Below are 23,673 nucleotides of genomic sequence, written 5' to 3' on the forward strand. Positions count from 1 at the left end.
ACACAGGAAAAAAAATCTATCTACAGAAGGAAGATATGTAGTTTGCGTCGCCTGCTGTGTGCAGCAGTTCATTTAAACAAGGTTTCTTTGTTTTTCTCTCTCTGTACATATGCATTGGCCTCTAAAAGAGGTGAATTTCGCTGTGACCCTTCAATTTCCCGATTTCCGCGAAATCGCGATTTAGGTAGACCCCTACTCTGGAGAGCTCAATTCAACAAGGAAGCAAGGTCCTATACTAGAATGGATGGAAAGGATTGAGCATCGCTGCTTTACAAAGTTTGCCAGCCATGTTGCTCTGCCAATTGTAGGTGACCTGTTGTTTTTTTCTCCTGCAAATCTTTCTGCAGTTGCAACACTGCTGCATCACCGTGTATTGATGTGTAGGGAAGAATGTACAACATATATACTGATGTGATAAAACAACACAATTATTTATTTTGGAAACACATGGAGGCATCCTTCAGTCCATGTGTACTACCATTTTTTACATAGATCGAGAGAACCGCTAATTCAATTGTGATAAAACTTTGTTACATTTTTTTTTTTTTTACAGTAGGTCTCAATTAATGCACCATTTCAAATAATAATAAAACAAAACTTGTATAGAGTATTTTTTATTTATCAAACCAGCCCATGAGTTAGTTCCAAATCTAGCTACACCCCTTGTCATAAAAAGATAATTTCTTAAAGTTGATCACATTCTGAAGACTCCAAAGCGTGTGCTCTTGGTAGGAGCATTGAGGGCAGCGCTGAGACTCAAACCCAGCACCAGCCTTGTGTCAGCAGGGTCAATGATCCCATCATCCCACAGCCTGGAACAAAACAGAGCGTTTACAGATAAGAGGCATTAAACCATTATGAACAAGGAAAACATACTTTTGTTTTCCAGATGTTTTAAAAAATAAGTGTCTAAACGTTTATATGTCCTTCCTCTTTTAAACATGTGGGATTTGTGTGCTGTGTTTCTCAGCATTACAGAACATTTTCTAAAGCAGATTTTGAAAAGGTCATTCGATTGACTTTAGATCCCACATCCTGAGGTGGAACAATGCAGCCTCCATATCTGGCTTAATGTATTTGTTTTAACAATATCGTGCCTCATGCTGCTTCTAATTAATGGTAGTGTTTCTGTGAAAAAGCAACAGGCTCTGCAATGGCTTGTCAATGGGATTAGTTTCCTCTGGTGGCTGGCTCCAACTTCATAATACAATCTATTATTCAAAGAGGTACCTAATGGCTGTAATTACACTTTGTCACACACGCTTGAGACCCAGCAGTTAATGAGTAAAAGCTGAAATGGTTCTGAAAATGATTAATAGAAGGTCTGAGTATAAAAGTGTTTTATTTTTTGAAAATGCAGGTTTTTGTTGGATGTGTTAGCTTGGTTTGATTTATATTGTTTGTGCAGCTGCTAATAACATAGCTTTATTTTTCTTTACATGTGATTAGGGCTTGAACTTTGCAGGGTTTATTTTTTCAAAATCTTTACCTCTCTTTAAATGTTAATAAGTAATTGTTAAGCTGTCTCTGTACCCTAACAAAGAGAAAACTATTCATTACAAACTGGGTTTAAGTTTTGTTTTTGTTTTGTTTTTTTGTTTTTTTTAATCAAGGAGATTTTAAATGACAGGCTTGCCACCATGGGTATTTTATGCTGAAAAGAAAATCTGTCAGGATAGTTCTGTTAAACGAGTGAAAATAACAAAAGCACAACGATAAACTAGAATACTGTAAGAATGAAATGGAACAGGATCAGCGATGAGCAATTAACAATCACGTCTGAAATAAAAATTAAGCAGAACAGAATCAGGCTCTGTCAAGAGATGAAGGTAAAAACAAGTGACATTGTTTTGTAATTAATATCTTTTTTCTGAGTTTAATTAGGAAACAGAAATCAGCTCAGAATATGTTTGAAGGGACGTCACATGATCAAAAATAAAACCTGAAAACTTAAGGCCCTACCTGTGATCAAAAGAAAATGCTAATGAATTGATACAATTAGGCCGCTTTTAAATCTGCTCTGAGCGGCTCACCCTTATCACAGAGTACACACATCTCCCCTGACTGTTTTCAATTGGTTACTATTACCTATTCAAACCGATATAACAGACTGATTACATTCATGGCAACTCATCATTCCTGTCTTGCAATGATAAATACCTCTAGATGTTACTTTTGTCGAAGAATTTCACTAGTTTCATTGAGTAATACTACATAAACACACAGAACACACAGAATATTAAAGCTCAGTTTTCATTAGTGACTGAAGTCAGGCCAGTCCAGCCTTAATTAAAAGTGCTGTAAGCAAGACAAAGCTTAAATATCCAATGGTGACATACAAAAAGGGCCAAATAATGGTTATATATAATTTATTAATACCTTACATATAAAAGTTTCAAAATCTCTAAAATCTATATGTTTGCACGTTAGTTCTGTCACTTATGCTTTTTCTTGGATACAAGTACTGCAGTAAATCTTGGGCACGACAAAGGAACACTGGTGAGCTTTGCAACAGGTATAAAAACCTGGTTTCTCTGAAGTTTGCAGAGATTCATTCTTAAGCTGAACTATAAATTGTACCAATAGTTCCATATGCCATCGTCCCCTGGCTGATAAATGGAGCCAGCACAAACATCCTAAAGAGCCTGCAGTTTATGAAGGGGAGCTATTTGTGTACCCAGCACAAACTCTGCACAAGCACTTAAGTTCTTCAGATCCAGACAAATAGATCCCTTCACAACTGCTGACAGAATTTAGCTATGCTCCTTTTTCAGCATTCAGAGCATGAGCTTCTACAGCCCGCATGATGAAAACAAATAAAAACTGAAGTCAGGAGAATTTAACCTGTTTGCAAAAAAAAAAAAAAAGAATCTCAACGATTCCCTAGAAGTATTGCTATAACTCAGAAAAGTTAAGCTGGCTCATGTAAAACAGAATTAAATATGGGCTTTTTTATGGGGCAGCTAGGATTCATAAAATGCATCAATCAATATAGAGCAATAAGGAAGTTATAAGGTGACAGACAGATCAAATCAAACTTTTTAACATTATCTGCAGAACTGATCATAATGTTCATAGACGAGGACAGTCTCTCACTATGAATGTAAAGTACCAGCAAACCAAGTATCCCCACGTTATCTGCTACAGTACAAGCACACAGACATTGATCACCATGCATTTTAAAACCTAAACACACAAATCTGTACAAAAAAATAAGAGTTGTATTCATGCTGATTTGCTGTAATCATTTTATCATTAAAAGGTCGATCTCCTTACTGAGCAGTCCTGTTAATTTGAGGGGGGGGGGCTTGAAGATACCTTGAACTGGAAAAATATGGGCTTCCCTCCTCTTCAAACAGTTTTATTATTGGTTCTTTTAGGGCTGCTTCCTCTTCTGCAGAAAACTAGGAGGAACATGGGGTCTTAGTTTCAAAATAACAAGTTTCTTATTCTGTTCAAAAGATGTTCTCTTCAGCAACAGGCCTACCATTGAAGTTTAAATAATCTGTAATAGTAAGATGTTTTTTTAATGCTCAAATTTGATATTTTAGGAATAGGAATGTCTTTCCAAAGTTTTACCACAATAAGTAGTTCTAATACCAGTACTTTATTATGGAAAGTGTATTCTACATGTTAACTTGAAGGATAATAACAATTTTGGGGCATTAACTAGGGGAGCACAAGTGATTTTCTCCCTTTTACTTGAAAAGGGGCGTCCTTCCAAATACCACTGCAAAGCACAACCCATAATGGCAAATGACTGTTCGACAAAAAGCCCTATAAATAAAAAAATCATACCTGCTTTCCCTGTCTGGCTTTCTGGTCCTTTGTGATAGTTGCCAAGACTGTGGCTGCTTGTTCACCTCCCATCACTGATATCCGTGAATTAGGCCACATGTACAGGAATCTTGGGCTGCCTGAGTAAAGACAGAAATACACCTGAAATCATTAGGAAATGAATCACAGCACAGTATCAACAGGCAGATGCAAGACCCAGTTCTACGGGGCTGTAAACAATGTACAATGTGCAACACAGTCAATCCATTTCTTTTTTTGAAACTAACAAGAAAGGGCAGTGAAAAAGGAGGCAAGGGTAGGAATGCGATCTCCTTTGGATAGGAGTTTAAGATTTTTTTGTTGGATACACTTTTGGTTTGATAAATAGATGGCTAGGACAGCTGTTACTAAAATGTACACAAGACAAGGGCCCCCCCCTTTTTAGTTTTATTACATGTTCTACCATTGAGTCTTGTATAGTTATGGATGGTTAACAGAGACGGTATGGGGCTAGTTTGGCAATGCATCAGAAAGAAACTTTATTGTGCAGGTTCATATCAATATTTAGCACTGGATGTAAATGTCAGCATTATAAAAAATGAAATCGCGAAAATGTATTGATGATGGCTGCTGCAATCAAGCAAATACTCTAGTTGCTAAAATATTATTACATATTTCTGAGAGAACTAGTCAAAGAAACAGCCGGCTGACCTGTACGCCCGTCCACACATTCCATAGTTGCCAGCTCCGTACGACCCTCCGATGAGGACAGTGATTTTAGGAACGTTGGCACACGCTACTGCAGTTACCATCTTGGCCCCATCCTTTGCTATCCCACCAGCTTCATATTCTTTTCCAACCATGAACCCTTTCAGAACAGACAAAGCACAGTGTGAGTTAGGAGCAGTACAGTGCAGGGAGGTTCTGTACATGAACCCTTTCAGAACAGACACAGCACAGTGTGAGTTAGGAGCAGTACAGTACGGGAAGGTTCTGTACATGAACCCTTTCAGAACAGACACAGCACAGCGTGAGTTAGGATCAGTACAGTATGGGGAGGTTCTGTACATGAACCCTTTCAGAACAGACACAGCACAGTGTGGGTTAGGAGCAGTACAGTACGGAGAGGTTCTGTATGTCCACACTTCTAGATTAGGTCTTTGTCCCAACCATGTCTTGTAATAAACTGTTGATCCCCACCCCCCCACCCCCCCCCCCCCCCGAGAAAAGCATGCTGCAATTTTTCTTCTAATGAGTATTGTAACAAATATCTCCAATTAAACAATTGTGCTTTGTTTCATGCTGGTAGTGGTTGATAACCATGCTCCTCAATACTTTGAACAAAAAACTGTCTCCTAGCATCTACTTTCTACCGGTTTAAATACAAGCCCTACAGTCACAATGTTTAGCATTTTTTACAATATTGAACTTACCTGTGATGTTCTGTAGAAAAACAAGTGGAATATTTCTTTGGCAGCAGAGTTCAATGAAGTGAGTTCCCTGCGATCATGTTCAAAGCAGACAATATTAAAGCAGCACTGCACTTATTCCCAACAATATGTCAAAAAGATCTATTGGTTGTTTTCCATGAACACCTATGTTCTTAGTACCTTAATTACAATATCATTTAGTACCTTAATTAATAACTGCTCTATACTGTGTAGTGCACCTATCTCTTACGTAATTGCACACGGTCAATATACAGCGTTCTCTCAGCCCAGGTTTATTGACTGCAGCAGTATTGTGAAGCTTGTGAAGTTTACACTTGTCAGTCACAGGATGCACGTCTCTCACCCTCTTTATCTTCTGTTAAGCTCTAAATATTTCTTCATTTTCTTGAGTACACTATGCCAGGAGGGGTCATCCAAACTGACACTCAAGATTTCTCAGCACTCTTACAATTAAACAGGTTTATAGTCAACATCAGCTTCCCCACTCCCACCTGAACAAGCTTCCCACAGCCACTCAACAGGGCAAACAATATTCCTTCTGATAGTAGCACAGAAAAAAAAACTTACTGTAAATGAGTCAAACAATGTACATTACCATTTTTTATTTTTAATTGTTTTACCTGAAAACTGTCATGGAACCTATGTCACGGTAATCTGTGATCATCAGTTATGGTGAATATTTGATTTGATACAGTTTCTGTGCAAGCACATTTGTCATAAGACCTTGATAGATGTGCTCCATTGTCACATTTGTGCTATTCAGTCAGCATTTGTTTATATTATGCATCCTGTCACAGCTTATGTTCTTCCCTTGGTAAAAATGTTAAAATCAATCAACTTTGAAAAACGTCAGCTCTCGTATTAATAACCTTGCACAGGATTAAAAAGCTCCTCTGCTCCTTGAAATAATGCTAAGGAAACTGAAATGAGGTGTGAATAAAATTAAACTGCCCCCCAGATGCTCTTTAACTTTAATATGCAGGAAACGTTCGTTTTATACCCAGATATATTTTGGCATTAAAGACTTGGAATTTAAAAACAGGTGGCATTTACAAGTGCACATCTGATTTTATTTGAAACTAGAAACTAGACAGACTAGAATGCTTCACATTAAGCCACTAACCAAGTCTATTGATATTCTGAAGGTGGCTATGGCTTTGCTTTGACCTCCTGGGACTTTTCTAGCACTTTTTCCTTCCCTTTATTGCAGGCAGCCGGGTTTCTGCTCAGCACATTGCAGTTCAATTGATGTTTGTCAGTTCAGCTGTGCTAATCTTGTCTTCCGCAGGATGTGGAGTGATGTCTGTACTGCACACAGGAGTTACCGGTCAAGTAAATCCATAGCAGGCAACCTCCAGCAATGAACTTTAAAACAATCAGCACATTGGCTTATTTGACACACACTTTACTATCGAGTCTTGCGGAATGCTTCAGATCATCATTATGCTGGTACTAAAATACTCAACCAATTCGGGCCATTGTTAGATCAGATATTATAGCACAGCCCCTTTCTTATTATTCTAATCTTCTCCAGATTGTTTTCTAGTCGCAAAACCAGCTCGATGTGTTATTAAAGGGTTATTGAAACTCGGCACGTACTTTCTTTGCCGACTCTGAAAACAGGACTCCGTTGTTCCCAATGATTCCCACCGGGTATCCAAATATTCTTGCAAAACCTGTTCAGAGACGAGTAAAGAAACGTTCAACAAACATATGTGTTATGTTTTCAGAAACTCTAAACACCATCTCAGACATTCTTACTTTAATGGTTTATTATTACTACTGTACCTGTGACTAACGTATATCCGTAAAAAGCTTTGAATTCATCAAATTTACTGCCGTCCACTACTCTTGCAATGACCTGCAAAGAAACACAGAATTATATTTATATACTGAATAGGCAGTTTAAACAACAAACGGTCATAAACCTACGGCTGAAATCTGGAAATGTGTCTTTTCTGAATCAGTCACTGATTAAAATTTCACTAACTATATTTAAAAAAAAAAGTTCTTTGCTGGGTATCAGAAAAAAAAGCATCTTAAAAAAAAATTTAAAAAATGAAGACACTACTATTTCATGTGTTCTCCAAGTGATTTCCAGATCACAATTCATACTGGCTTGAACTACTGTTCACTAGACACTACAGTTACAGGCTATATGAGAATCAGAGAATCATGGTAGAATCCAGTAAGTCAATAACAAAGAGTATTTGACAATGGCTTGTACTTATTGTGGGCTACTATTATGAACCAAAGACTAAGAATTTCCCATGGTCTCTTGCTGCTAACAGCAGCTGCATGACTCTACCACGAATGCTATTCTCTGTTCAGTTACTTTTAAACCACCCAGTATTTGTCAACTATGGATAACAAAGATATTAAATAAAATGGTTTGTAATAAAAAAAAGGTGCCTTCCTATTTAAAATACAACATTTGTAAGAGATCTCTAACGAGACTGTAGAATGTTTTATACTCTGTATTAATGTAATTTCAACCACCAGCTTTCCAGAGGGCTGCCATAAAGGCAAGACAAGACAGAATAGTTGCTGTAGCAAGGATGCACTGCATTCAATCAAGTGAAACATGGTATCCTTTCAAAAGCACTTCGCAGATCAATACCTCTCGGGCATCAAAGTTTCTTTTCAAGTTGTCGCCAACGATGCCGTATATTTCATCTGCAGGAAACAGCGGGTCCTCTGGACGTTCCACAGTCACCTGGTAATATTTCAATATATTAAAGTTACACACCGGTATACATACATGCACACTCACAAATACCCAATGAAGTGGGCTTGCGGGCCATTCTGCCCTTGAGTGCGCCTCTCAGGAACCTTGTTAGCACAGGTCTTATCTTAGTGTGAGGGCTTGGGTTCCCTTTCTTGTGCAAGGTTTGCTCTAGCACGTAGGTGGCAAGAGGAATAATGATTTCAATGAGGTACCTCTCCTGTCCCACAATTCCTGATGGAAAGGAAATTGGCACTTGAAGCAATGCATGCATTATGTAGTTGTTTAGTCTGAGTGACACATTGGAAAGTACTAAGGATGTGCAGTGAAGCTCAAAGCCAGTTCCGAGCCAGGTAAAGAGACATGTACAGCACCATGATAATACTCAGTGTTGGAGCAACAGAACCCAGGACCCTCAGAATGGATGCAAAAGCCACAAGAGTGAGGGGGAGGAAACAAGCAATTCCAATGGCATTGGAAGCTGTGTGATGTGATGAACACAGTTCATTAACTCATTACAGGCAAACCAGATCAGCCGCCTCCAAATTGGGTTTGCTTGCTTTACTAGAAGCAGAAAAAAAAATCTCCAGCCAGGATAGACTATTGAATTTCAAAAACCTGTTTCCAACTAAAATTGAAGTGAAGTATCTTACAATATTTATCAAGGGTACTTGTTCTTATAAAAAAAAAAAAGCATTATAAAGAAATACACATCAACAAAACCTGTTCAGACAGTCTTCCCAGCGACAGCGTGTGGAAGCGACAGCGAGTGGGAGAAGTACAGGCGTGGAAAAGTACAGAGCAGTTTAGAAGCAGTAAGGAGAAATTGCATCTTGAATTGCTTTAATCAGAAAACACAGGACATTGGGGAAACACAGCAGCAGCTCAAAGTCAAACAGCCGCGTGTGTTTTTCTGATAACAAACAAGCTGAAACTCGGAGCAGCTGATTCAAATTCAGCGCCGTTCTGAGACACGGGCGAGGGGAGGAGCCAACAGCACAGCAGAACAACGCAGTTAAATGAGACAGTCTTCCCAGCGACAGCGTGTGGAAGCGACAGTGAGTGGGAGAAGTACAGGCGTGGAAAAGTACAGAGCAGTTTAGAAGCAGTTTGAAAGCAGGCTTACAGCTGCAAAAGAAACTAAACTTCCAAAAAAAAAACCTCAACATGGTCTTCAAGCCAGTAATCTGTGACACCTGCTTGATATGGGAAATCCGAGAAAACCCAGCGGGGCTAAACCAAGTGTGCGTAAAGTGCCGCGCGATCCAGGATTTGCATAAACTAGTAAATATGCTAGAAATGGAGCTGGAAGAAGTGAGACAGCAACAAGATCTTGAGGAACTGGCACACCCACAATTCATGGAAGTCTGTATCACCCCTAACAGACTGAAAGCCACCAGGGAGATAGAAGGTCAGAACAGCTGGGTTCAAGTAGGCAGAAGCAGGGAAAAAAAGAAACTTCGTCAAACACAACCACCAGAAATCAAAACAACCAACAGATTTGAGTCACTTCAGAATTTTGATGAGCAGAACCAACAACAAGAGAATGAAAGGAACAACATCCAGGACCCTATTGACAGTGGTGACCAGACAGCAAAAAGAAGGGAGGTCATGATTGTTGGGGACTCCATATTGAGAAACACAGCAAGTTCAATTCACAGTTTGGACCCCCTTACTACAACAGTGTGCTGCCTTCCGGGAGCCTCGGTCAAGCACATCACTGAGAACGTGGACAGGCTCCTAGAACGAACAGGAGACGACCCGGTAGTAGTCGTCCACATCGGTACAAACAACATTGGAAGAGACAGACCAAAATCCCTGCAAAACAAATTCAGAGAGCTAGGAAGGAAATTAAAAGAGAAAACCAAAACTGTGGTATTTTCTGGTATACTACCGGCACCTTGCAAAGGACCATATGGACAGCTGGAAATAATTAATCAAAACGCATGGCTGAAGACGTGGTGCACACGGGAAGGCTTCACCTATCTTGATCATTGGACCACATTCTACAACGAGGACTATCTGTATAGACGGGACGGACTGCACTTAAATAACAAGGGAACCAGTCTACTTGGAGAAAAAATCCTCGAGCAGGTTCAGAAGCATTTAAACTAGAAAGGAAGGGGGGAGAAATCAACAAAAAAACAGAAGGGAGACCGCATCAAAACAAGAACAACAACTCAGGTAAGACAACCATTAAATGTATTTATCTAAATGCTAGAAGTATCAGAAACAAAATTCTAGAACTTGAAGCTACTGCACTAACAGGTAACTATGATGTGATAGGTGTTACAGAAACGTGGTTGTCTGAGAGTGATGGGGACGAATATAATATTTGTGGGTATACACTGTATAGGAAAGACAGGCAGGACAGAAGAGGAGGAGGGGTAGCGCTATACATAAGAAACAGTCTTGAAGCCCAGGTGTTAAACCTGGACAAAGAAAATAAAACCGAATCAATATGGGTCAGAATAACAGACAAAAATTCAAAGGGCATAATAATAGGAGCATGCTATAGACCGCCAGATTCAGACGGTGAGCAAAATAATCTGTTATACAATGACATTAGAAATGCGTGTAGCAAAGGAGAAGCCATACTAATGGGGGATTTCAACTTCCCCCATATAAAATGGGAAAACCCGGTGGGTAGCACGAAGGATGAAATTGAAATGGTGGAAATGGCAAATGACTGCTTCCTAACACAATTTGTCACGGCACCGACTAGAGGGGAGGCATGCCTTGATTTAGTCTTTTCAAATAACGAAGACAGAATAACTAAAACAGAGGTCAGAGAACCACTGGCAAACTCAGACCACAACATGGTCTCATTTGAAGTGTTTTTTAAAACCCCAAAAGTAAAGACTAAAGTTAAGGTTTACAATTTTAGAAAAGCAAACTATGAAGGTATGAAACAGAGACTAACAGAAGTAGATTGGAGTAAAATAGAGAAAACACCCACAGAAGAAGGATGGTTGTTCTTCAAAAATGTAGTACTAGAGGCACAAAACAATTATATCCCTAAAGTAGACAAATCTAAATGTAAAACTAAATTGCCAAAATGGTTTAATAGATCAATTAAAAAAAATATTCAGCGAAAAAAGGCACTTTATAGAGCATTAAAAAAGGACCAAAAAGAAAGTACGCAGAAAGAGTACACAGAACTGCAAACGCAAGTCAAAAAGGAAGTTAGAAAGGCCAAGAGAGAAATAGAAATGAACATTGCTAAGGGAGCTAAAACCAATTCCAAAATGTTTTTCCAATATTACAACAGCAAGAGAACATTCAAAGAGGAGATTAAATGTTTAAGAGATACAAATGGCAAAATCGTAGATGAAGAAAAAAAAATAGCAAATATATTAAATGATTACTTTTCACAAGTTTTTACAAAGGAAGATACAGACAACATGCCCCACATGTCATCCAGTTCCTATCCAGTTTTAAATAACTTTAGCATAACTGAGGCAGAAGTGTTAAAGGGACTAGGAGCTCTTAAAATAAACAAATCCCCTGGGCCGGATGAGATCCTCCCAGTAGTACTCAAAGAAATGAAAGAAGTAATTTACAAACCGCTAACCAAGATCATGCAGCAGTCTCTTGACACAGGGGTGGTACCGACAGACTGGAAAATTGCAAAAGTAATACCGATCCACAAAAAGGGAAACAAAACTGAACCAGGTAACTACAGACCAGTAAGCCTGACTTCTATTATATGCAAACTTATGGAAACTATAATAAGATCCAAAATGGAAAATTACCTATATGGTAACAGGGTCCTGGGAGACAGTCAACATGGTTTTAGGAAAGGGAGATCTTGTCTAACTAACTTGCTTGATTTTTTTGAGGATGCAACATCGATAATGGATAATTGCAAAGCATATGACATGGTTTATTTAGATTTCCAGAAAGCTTTTGACAAAGTCCCGCACAAAAGATTAATTCTCAAACTGAACGCAGTAGGGATTCAAGGAAACACATGTACATGGATTAGGGAGTGGTTAACATGTAGAAAACAGAAAAGTACTGATTAGAGGAAAAACCTCAGAATGGAGTGTGGTAACCAGTGGTGTACCACAGGGATCAGTATTAGGTCCTCTGCTATTCCTAATCTACATTAATGATTTAGATTCTGGTATAGTAAGCAAACTTGTTAAATTTGCAGACGACACAAAAGTAGGAGGAGTGGCAAACACTGTTGTAGCAGCAAAGGTCATTCAAAATGATCTAGACAAGATTCAGAACTGGGCAGACACATGGCAAATGACATTTAATAGAGAAAAGTGTAAGGTACTGCACGCAGGAAATAAAAATGTACATTATAAATATCATATGGGAGATACTGAAATTGGAGAAGGAATCTATGAAAAAGACCTAGGAGTTTTTGTTGACTCAGAAATGTCTTCATCTAGACAATGTGGGGAAGCTATAAAAAAGGCTAACAAGATGCTCGGATACATTGTGAAAAGTTTGGAATTTAAATCAAGGGAAGTAATGTTAAAACTGTACAATGCACTTGTAAGACCTCATCTTGAATATTGTGTGCAGTTCTGGTCACCTCGCTATAAAAAAGATATTGCTGCTCTAGAAAGAGTGCAAAGAAGAGCGACCAGAATTATTCCGGGCTTCAAAGGCATGTCATATGCAGACAGGCTAAAAGAATTGAATCTGTTCAGTCTTGAACAAAGAAGACTACGTGGCGACCTAATTCAAGCATTCAAAATTCTAAAAGGTATTGACAGTGTCGACCCAAGGGACTTTTTCAGCCTGAAAAAAGAAACAAGTACCAGGGGTCCAAATGGAGATTAGACAAAGGGGCATTCAGAACAGAAAATAGGAGACACTTTTTTACACAGAGAATTGTGAGGGTCTGGAATCAACTCCCCAGTAATGTTGTTGAAGCTGACACCCTGGGATCCTTCAAGAAGCTGCTTGATGAGATTCTGGGATCAATAAGCTACTAACAACCAAACGAGCAAGATGGGCCGAATGGCCTCCTCTCGTTTGTAAACTTTTTTATGTTCTTATGTTCTAACAGGATTATGATCTTATTTATTAATAAAAAATAAACCAAATCCCTTTGTTTCACACTTGGATTACTATGGACAAATTAATTGAAGCCAGAGAGTCAATTGACTGCCTACTTTTGGTTTGTCTCTTAACTTAAGAAACATATTAATAAAGCAACATTGCACAATGCCAGCAGGTTATAAACAGGCAGCTCTTGAATATTGATAGAAACCAGAAACTGCTTCCTTCATATGATGAATGACTGAATCGCCATATGGTGCGGTGCATACAAATACAATTCTGATAGAACACAAATTAAAAAGAAAATTCACCCCATGAATGCAGATCATTTACTTACATCTACTTTCTTCTGGTAATTCAAATTTCTCACAGCTTTTCTGGCTAAATGGAGTGCATGGGTATCATCTAGGGCATAGTGATCTGTGACTCCAGACTTTCTGTGAACAAGAAGACACGCTCAGGGGTGCTGTTTGAAAGGGGTCAGGAACTGAGCCAACAAAAAGTATCTGATGTTGAAGAATAACATTTAGAGCCCCAGAGCCTAAGCAATAGTACAAACCTGGCTAGTTCATAATTGAAACATATGTTTTACAGATTAAGACCTTCGTACCTTATAGCAGTTTCATACTGGTAAATAACACATTATAAGGACATTTAGCAACCTCATGGCATGTATAACCAACAGACAGCTAAACATTCATTGGACACACCTACATTGTTTGCTATATCATGGGAAACTCTCAGCTCATTGTGGAAAACTTTGGTAATGTTTGGTACACATTATTTTGAAAAACTTTATTTAAAAAATAAAGTAGCCTCTGTTTTACAAATTAAAAGGTGTCTCAACCTCCCTAAGGTTTCAGGGATAAGGAGATCTTCATTTCTGTCCTCCCACAGGTTTCTACAGTTGCTGCTAACAATGTGTTTAGAAAGTTTCATCACAATGGGCCCTGCGGTTCTCTAAATGTATGTGAAAATGGAATTGTGGCACATAGGCAGACTTTCAGGCAAAAGGACAGACAGCCTCTATCTACCACCATATTCTGATCTGATAAATTAACTGTGCTAAGGAATCTGCAGCACATTTCTCTAGATATTTGAAAGGGATCATTTATAATGTAGGTACATGTTTTTAATGTCAGTATTGTAGTAACATGCAGTGTTACAGCTGGATCCCTGTACTAGCTGTAAATAGCAGTCCACGTTTTACCAGATAGAAACACAATGTTATAAAACAGCCATATCTGACAAAGGCTAAATATTAACACAATTCTTTACTTAAAATGAACCAGGTGGATCTCATCAGCTACATCACCTAGCACTCACTCATTTGCTTGTGTGATATTCTTGTTTGGAGGTCAGCAATCCCCAGCAGTCCTGCAAACTGTGTAGGAGTCACTTGATTTGTTTTCACTGAGACATCAACAGACAGGTGTTGATGTGCAATAGGAGAATGCATTTAATTGCCTTTTCTTTTTCAACAGCAAACAATTTCTTGTCCCATCACCGAGCGAAGCAGAAATTGCCTTAAGCATCTCAAGCACCGAGCGCCAACTCCCACTGAAAGGGCTGAGATTTAGGATAGCAGCATTTTGATACACACTTTCTCACTGAAGACATTCAGCTGAAATATTTTTCATAGAATTTTACATGTTTCTTCTAGTATTACCATACAGTGGTTTGCAAAAGTATTCACCCCCTGCAAAGTTTTCACATTTTGTTGGCACCTGAGCGTACTCCACCGCTTCCAAATTAGACTTTACATGTAGAATCTACACAAACTACACACTGATAAAGTTAAAAAATGCATATAGAGTATAAATAAGTAAGATTTACATAGAAAAACAGATTAATCTCAGTTGCCTAAGTATTCAACCCCTTTGTTACTGCAGTCCTAAATCGCTCAGGTGGAAATGATTTGTTTGAAAGGTCACAAAATTAGTGAAATGGTTTCAGCCTGTGTGTACTCAAAGTGGTTTAACTTGTAGATAATTTCCCTCAGGTATATAAAGACTTTCATGCTGCAACTCACAGTGATCCAACAAAGCAAACACGAAGACCAAGGAGCTTACAAAAACAAGTCGGGGATAAAGTGGTAGAGAGGCACACAGCAGGAGAAGGGTACAATAAAATTTCAAAGGTGCCGATTAACCCTCTCAGCACAGTGAAGTCCATCATTAAGAAGTGGAAGATGCATCATACCACCCAGACACTACCCAGATCAGGTCGCCCTCCCAAACTGAGTAGCCGGGCAAGTAGGAAACTGCTTCGGGACGTCACTCTGAAGCCAACAATGACCTTGAGAGAACACTCTGCAAAGGTCTGTGTCTGAGATGGGAGTCAGTGTTCACACATCAACAACAAGCCTGTCCCTACACAAAGCTGGCCTGTATGGACGGGTGGCAAGAAAGAAGCCATTACTCAAAAAGCTTCATCTTAAAGCATGTATGGAGTTAGTGAAAAAGCATGTAGATGATACTGCAGACATGTGGAAAAAGGTTTTGTGGTCAAACGAGACAAAAATTGAACTTTTCGGTCTAAATTCAAAGCGTTACGCCTTGCGCAAGCCCAACACTGCACATCACCCAGTCAACACCATCCCAACTGTCAAGCACTGTGGTGGCAGCATCAAGTTATGGGGATGCTTCTCCTCAGCAGGGACTGGGAAGTTTGTCAGGATAGAGGGGAGAATGAAAGATGCAAAGTACAGGCGAATCCTTGAGGAAAACCTGTTTGAGTCAGCCAAGACTTGGGAGGAAATTCACATTTGAGCAGGACAATGACCCGAAGCACAAAGCCAAAGCCACACTGGAGTGGCTGAACAAGAAGAGAATTAATGTTCTTGAGTGGCCCAGTCAAAGTCCTGACTTGAATTCAATTGAAAATTTATGGCGAGACTTGAAAATTGCAGTCCATCAACAATCCCCGACAAACTTATCACAACTGGAGCACTTTCCATGAAGAATGGGCAAAAATGTCACCTTCCTACTGTGCAAACTTATTAGAGACCTATCCAAAAAGACTCATAGCAGTAACTGTTGCAAAAGGTGCTTCTACCAAGTACTGACTTAAGGGGCCTACTACTTATGCAACCAGTAAATTTCATTTTATACATTTTCTTTGCAAGTTTTGCTGACATTTAACCTCCTCCTCATATAACAGTGTTCTGTTTAACCACTACAGCTTTGAATACCAAAAAAGTTTGTTTGAAAAACCATGCACACCTTATTTGTAATTCAACAAGATGTGAAAACTTGGCAGGGAGTGAATACTTCTGCAAACCACTGTACATATCACCATGGTGTGTACAGTCATGCATGCTACTACCCCATTTACTGGGAAGGTTTGAACAGCAACCTCACAGATACAGAACAAGCAAACAATCTGTAACAAGCATTTCCAAACTGCATTTACCTACAATGAAGGTCTGCACCACCCAGATCCTCAGCTGATACCTCCTCACCGGTTGCAGCTTTCACCTACAGACAGATAAAAAGAAAATCCAGCATGTTAAGCTCAACCTGCATGTTTGTTTTTCCACAACCTGTGCAGGTAGTGACAGATGGGCTGTTTTTCTGGCATAAATTTGACCCACTTAACAAGTTTCGATTGAACTGGTTTTCTGGACCTTGGTTGTAAATCACGTTATAAGTCAATGCATGTGCCCCACTTAGAGCTGTGCTTCAATAGGGTTCTGGATATTAGTTCTATGTGACTTTGAAATTGACATGGTTTTGTGGGTTTTTCTATGGGTAAACATGACTAACAAATATTAATGAGTTGAGCGGGACCTGGGAGATGTGTGTCACTGCAGCCAGCAGGTAATCAATACAAGTTAAAAACTGCAGTTGTATCATGCAGTTTTATCATTCATTGATTTGCCCTGCTCCTGGGGGGTGAGGCACCTTCATGTTTACTGATTAGATGTGCTTGATAAGGCCAGATCCCATCAATGCCCCTGTTAAAAGTTGCTCCTTTGATTATGTAGAAATATGCATTGAGCAGCAGAAGACAATTCCAGAGAGACCCAAAGTGTATGACAAAATGTAGGGCCACTGGTGCATGCAAAGCTAAAGTAAACAGATTGTACGGTATATTATGCCAAAATGAGAGTAACTTTCCAACCAGCTCCACAACATTCTACAGACCTAAGTGACTTTTAGTGCAGGAGGGCTGCTGTAACTGCTGACTGTGTCTAATTGTGAAATGAATGAATTACCTTTGTGGAGGATCTATGAATCAGCTGATGGTCCAGACCATAATGCTATTCATGCATAACTAGACACTCCTACACACATACATATAAACTTTAGATAAACACAAGGAGTGACCGAAACACACCAGAGGAGGGCCTCCTAGGAAGATTGTCCCTTGATTTCTCACTATAATGCTTTCAGCAGCCATAGCAGGTACATATGCTCCACCTGCTGTACAGGATCCCATCACGACAGCGATCTGAAGCAAAAGATTTTTAAAAGGGTTATACTTCATGTAATCCATGAACACGTTTATCACTAATGCAGAGAATATAAACAAAATGTGAAAAACAACATTAAAATGAAGAGTTTCTTTAATAATACATTTGCATAACATAGTAGACATTAGTTTAGGTAAATGCATATTTTACACAGCAATTTAACAGACAGCTGTCTAATCCTGCATCATATACTGTACTGCTCAAACTGTTGTTCAAGTTTACTTTTCTCTTTTTACCTGTGCAATGCGTTCAGCAGACAGACGTGCTTGGTTGAAGAAAATACGCACAAAATGATCTGTCTGGGAACACATCCGCTTGCCGTGGCAAATTTGCCCCTCCTGAATCAACTGCAATTCATACCAGAGTATCAGAAAACCATGTTTTATTGTATAATCAATCACATTTAAAATGTGTTTAATAGTAAAAACAAACTCTTTCAAAAATCTTTTTGCAGTTGCCCATGTTTTTTCCCCATGGTTATACTGTGCATTTACCAGTTTATCCTGGTTTGCCATGTTTATCAACATGCTTTACCATACCTCGCTGTTCTTTACAATGTTTACCTATGCTTTATTACAGTCTGCTATGCTTTTACTATGGGAAACTTTTGTATGGGATAGGTCAACTTTGTTAAAGCTGCAATGGTCACCATCATACATCATGCCATTGTGACAGCATTCTTCCACAGTTTAGCCATAATTATATCAGACATTGTTGGGTTCCGAGTTGGCATAAAATCATTGATCAAGTTTCAACTCAAGATGACAATAACAACGCCCACCTAAATAAATACAGGGAAGGTGATTCTGCTGAGCGATTTCTTGGGCCCGAAGATGCTTCTTCACTGTGATTGGATAATATGTACCGCCTTTTACAGTTGCATCATTAGCAACAATGACACACTCCACTCTGAAACAACAAGCATAAATACACTCAAAGGGTGACAGCTGCATTTATTTTATATTATGCATGTGATACATTAAAGGTTTTAATGTATCATTAAAGGTATTCATGTATCACACATCTGGTATTACTTAGAAAAAAACTGATTATATAACCCTTAAGTAGCCGTATAAATGAGCTACAATTGCAATGCAGTTAGTGTGCTGTAGATGTATGTCCTTTTTGTAAGATTTAAAAATAGTTTTCAGAGAACAGGGATGGCAAACATTTTCTTTCGCTTACAGATAGAGAAATTGACAAGACTGCACTTACATCACAGATGCAGTATACTTTTTATTTCAAATTGTATTAAAAAAAAAAAAAAAAATGTAAATAACACTTATTCTATATTATTTTATCCAGGCTATTCCACTGCCGACCGTGGACGGGAGCTCTCAGGGGACGGCGCACAATTGGCCGAGCACCACTTAAGTCAGCCAGGGTGTCTTTGGCTCACCCGCGCACCTGTAGTCTGGCTGGGCACCTGTGGGCTTGCCTGTAAGCTGCCCAGAGCTGCATTGTCCTCCAAAGCTGTAGCTTCGGAGCACAGAGTGTGTTCATCTTCGCCGCTCCTGAGTCGGGGATGGTAGCGGTGAGCTGAGTCTAAAAATAACTGGATATTCTAAATTGGGAGAAAATACAAAAAATAATTGGTGACTACTAAATTAAAAATAAAGAAATAAATCAACCTCCCAGATCCATATCAGGAACCTCATCAATAATTCTGGATACATGTATGGATGTTTTTCCATGGGAAATGGCAACATGGCAGGTTTGATATATAAAAACCTTTAACAGCCAACAAGGGTACGACCTGGGTAGCTATGCCTGGGTAGCTGGATCCAGTCTGTCATAGCTGCATGTTTCCATGGACACTACTGCGATAAAAACAATCGCCGCCTAGCTCACTATATTATTTATACTGGCAGCAGTGACTCATCTACAGAGATGGAAATAAGACTCCCATTGCATAGCAGTTTGATCAATTACTGGTTCTACAATGAGTTTATTAAGACACACCTGAGGTTACCTATACACTATGGCTAATCAAGCTTGTATTAAAACCTGGAATGAATGGAACTTCTATGCAAGATCAGTAAAACTAACACAAGCCAAATAAAACAAGACCCTTTCACTGAACTCAACAGCTTAAATCACCTCTTTATTTATGTGTTTATTTGCGTGGCTGGTGGAGTTAGCCCATGTTGTCACAGCAGCATCCATACCTATACAATCTGTAGCTAGTTTAAAAGTATATTTGTTTTGGAACAAGCTGCAGTATGTATTGCTGTGAAATCTTTCATCAAGGACAAGCAGTAAGATGTATAGCTAACGAATGCTAATAGATACTACTCAGTGACATAATTTCCTAGACAAGGCAGTCAGTGATTAAACTTACCCAGATACTCGCCCGATGCCTGTTATGATCCCTCCTGCTGGCACCTACTCTTCACCATACAGCTGGTAAGCAGCAAACTGGTAGAACTCTAAAAAAGGAGAGCTGCAAAAATATAAAATATCAAGCTGAATTCTAATGTTTTGCAACAAGAAACTAAAAATCCACCTACATATCAAATAAGATCATGTCTGAGAGCCCCTTTGAGAGTCACATATATAAAAGAAGAGAAACTATGAAAGTGGTTTCCGAGATATAGCCATCAATAGCTCAGGCTGTTGACATCACTACATTGTCATTCCATTTAACTCCACAAGTGATTCCCAACATGAGTACATTTACTGGAACACACAGAGATCAAATTACTACTGTAGTGTAGTATTCCAGTATGGATGGTGTGTATTTAAAAACCCTCGCTATGTATTACCCTGGATCAATAAGTCGGTCAACACGCTCTCGTGGTAACAGCTTTCCTCTTGACGTGTGTAGCTTCCTTGCCCTTTCTCCGCCTCCTTTAACAAGAAGAGCATTTTAATTATTAGAAAGGATTTTTAAAAGGAGGGGGGCTCGTGCTGACCTGATTACAATAAGTCAGAGTTAGCTGTGGTAAACCGCTGGATCTTTTTCTTATTATTTTAAAAACTCTAATATCATTATTACATTATTTTACTGTATATAAACACAACCACAGTCAATCACTCACTAACTCATGTGCTGTATTGTGATCTTAGTCCCCATTGTTTCTACAAGGATAAGGACCAATTACAATTCTAAAAGAAATAAAACAGACTACTGGCAAGACCTTAATGTCTTGCCTGAGTTGTATATTTTCTGATTTGGTAACTAGAATAAAAGGCACATCCTGTAATAATATCATGGTAACGATGATCACATTACCCAATTTGATTTTGTCTGCACGTTCTTTAAGCTCGGTTACTAAAGCTTGCATTCGCTCATAATTCTCCTAGAAGGACAACAAAGAAAAAGAAATGCATTATTCCATAACCTTAGCTAAAAAAAGATACAACCTGCACATCAATTTGCTTTAACAGCGTCTGGTTTTTCCTTTTCCTTACATTTTATCAATAAGTCGTCATGTAATGTGTATCACACCATTCTTAATAAAACCCTATTCTTTAAGAGTTACACATTAGACAACGCTTTCAACTGAGCCTGTGTAAGTGCTGTGTGGTAAGCTGTTTAAACAGCTCTGATGTTGCTCTGTAGCGTTTAGCTTCCAATAGGGTTTCTCAGTGTAACATGAATGAGCATCCAAATACCATTACATTTTTTGCTTTAACTTTAACAGGGCAGAGCAACATAAAATGTATTATTTTGTGCTACAATTAAACCTCTGAAACAGACATTTAATTTATTACATGATTACATGATTACATAATGTGTATTATTAGTAGTATTATAAATAAGTGATTCATAATCATACTAAAACAAAATCAATTCTCAACCGTTTGTATGTTGTGCTGCTTTCAGTAGGAAAGGTAACGTTCTGGATAACGTTCTAGTGTTTGATAATTATTTTTTTATTAACCCTCCTATTAGGTTTCGGGTCTATTTGACCCGACTCTACTTTCCAAATAGCTTAAATGCTATTTGTCTTTTCATTTTCTGTATGGGGTCATGAACTTATACACAGAAAACTGAACCTTTGAGATGTTTATTTTTTTTTTTTTAGAACAGGTCATGTATACAAATAAGATGTTTCGGGTCACTGTGACCCGTTTATCTGTGTAGATTTGTGTGCAGGAATAAAACAAACTACTTTAATTTGTTATTGTATTATTATTATAGTTGTATTATTATTTCTGGAAATGGCTGCACCTGTCTGGAGATATTTATAAACAAAAAAACAAACAATATATATCTACAAGGCAGAGCCTCATTTTCTCTGACAGCGTCTCACTGTCAAAGAAGTTTTATCACAGCTCCTGGACTAAAAGAGCAGAAAAGAGTAACACCTTTGCAATAAAAACACGTAATCAATCTAAGGCTGTTTAAATTAGTCTGAAATTGCATCGGGTCAATATGACCCAAAACATAACAGATGTACCTAAATTCTGAACATAATAGCAGGGTTAAGTAACTGATCAAGAGCATCGGATGCCAAAATCTCTTACTGGTGTTCACACATTATTAAAGTGCAAAATGAAGTACTAACGAGCCACTGTAATTAACTTCATTTATTAATTACTTTAGTACATTGTTGTTTTTGCTTGTTTTCTTTTTTTTCAAACTATACCCGATTTTATTTATTTATTTTTTGTTAACTTTATTTTTGTATGAGAAAAATTGGTTGGGATATGATACCATTAAAACTTACATGACGTGAACGTACTGTACAAGAAATCCCTTCTTATATCCATAATAAATTACAGCGATGTAATAAAAACAAAGCGCGACTGGATTTATTTGGCATTGGTCTCCATTTTACCACTGACTTTCTGAAATCCATTGAAACTTCCAACCTACTCTAAATATGATTTACTAACGAACTTCAAGTAATGATTGCAATTGTCTCGGATATTGTATATTTTATTTGCAGTTACACTACGGTACGGAGACCTGCTGGAATATTTTGAGAGGTTTGAGAATAACATTATAATGAAAAAGAAGTTCTGTACATCTGTCTTTTTTAAAATGTTTTATGCGAGATATCTATCATATATATATATATATATAATATATATATATATATATATATATATATATATATATATATTATATACTATATATAAATATCATCTCGGATCCCGAAACCAATATGGACTGTGTATAATACTGGTGCGGGAGACCTTCCTGTCCTCCCAGCTACAGTACTTTACTCGAGCGCGAGGCTGCATCTCTGGCCTACCTGGAAGAGTGGAGAGTTCAAATCAGGCTGACAACCGAGAGTCGCCACTGTGTCCCCGTGATAGAAGCGAGTGAGAGCGGCAGTAGCTGTCAGCCTTCCCGAACATCGGAGCAGACACAGCGACGGCTTAAATGTGTGTAGCATCGTTTTGTTTACCAATGCATGGTCTCAGATCTAAAAATATAACCTGATCTTTGCAATCTCCAGCCGTGGCTTCACTTTGACATTCACAGCGCGTATTTTTGCTTTCACGAGATCGGTACCGAAAGGGTAAACAACCCAAGCCTGTACATCCACTCTCAAAGTAAAGCAGCAAATGGGATGAATGCAAACGGGATCTGCCCACTCAGCTCCAGAGTCGTTCGTTCTTGGCTGTGGTAGAACCCAATGTTAACCACTAGAATCGCACAAGTATTATTTTGTATTGGGTCCAGTTCTTATTGCTGCAAGTATTTGTCTGGAAGCAGAACACGTGAGAATGGCGTTTTGTTAAAGTGTATAGTGTTGTTTTCTAGAATCGTGACTGTGGCACAACACTCGCTGACAACAGATACTTTTGTTCTGACCTTTTCAAACCAATCAGTTCTCATGAAAGAACAATTTAAATTATGATCTGCGAAATTCATACAAAAGGTTCCCATGATATATATTTAGAAACAATATGCATCTCTCTGGATTAAACATCACCTAACAGACTATTAATAGGCTCTTCCAAGGTCTCAAAGGTGGTGATTATTCAGCTCCTGTTGTATTAAGGAATAGTCACTTATCTCTTCAGCTGTATGATCGGAGCTGCTCAGGAACTCACTACACTATTGACAATATGGTGTTTATAGCTGGTCTACTCCCTTTAACTGCTTCAAGTTTGCCCTTGATGGTCCACTCACTGCTGTGATGCAGGGCAGGTTAGGTTATATAAATAAAAGGTTGAGACCCATCGATGACACCCATACGCATCCGACAAATTTGAACCTAGAACTTGTGTATTATTGTATTAATTAAGCAAAAAGC

At 38.6% G+C, this 23,673-nt stretch overlaps 1 protein-coding gene across 1 annotated transcript; it reads right to left on the reverse strand.

Annotated features, from left to right (window-relative positions):
- Positions 1 to 454: 454 nt before the first annotated feature.
- LOC121305600 (methylcrotonoyl-CoA carboxylase beta chain, mitochondrial-like) lies at positions 455 to 23,014 on the reverse strand. The gene is given in 18 exon segments (XM_041237294.1): positions 455 to 812; positions 3,319 to 3,404; positions 3,799 to 3,913; positions 4,489 to 4,645; positions 5,211 to 5,277; positions 6,828 to 6,904; positions 7,017 to 7,089; positions 7,849 to 7,944; positions 13,316 to 13,415; positions 16,393 to 16,457; positions 17,320 to 17,433; positions 17,692 to 17,752; positions 17,754 to 17,802; positions 18,237 to 18,364; positions 19,797 to 19,898; positions 20,221 to 20,305; positions 20,691 to 20,757; positions 22,663 to 23,014. Coding segments are annotated over 18 exon segments (1,704 nt in total). The 5' UTR covers positions 22,807 to 23,014; the 3' UTR covers positions 455 to 694.
- Positions 23,015 to 23,673: the final 659 nt, after the last annotated feature.

Source organism: Polyodon spathula, chromosome 2, assembly GCF_017654505.1.
Source record: "Polyodon spathula isolate WHYD16114869_AA chromosome 2, ASM1765450v1, whole genome shotgun sequence".
Classification (NCBI taxonomy): domain Eukaryota; kingdom Metazoa; phylum Chordata; class Actinopteri; order Acipenseriformes; family Polyodontidae; genus Polyodon; species Polyodon spathula.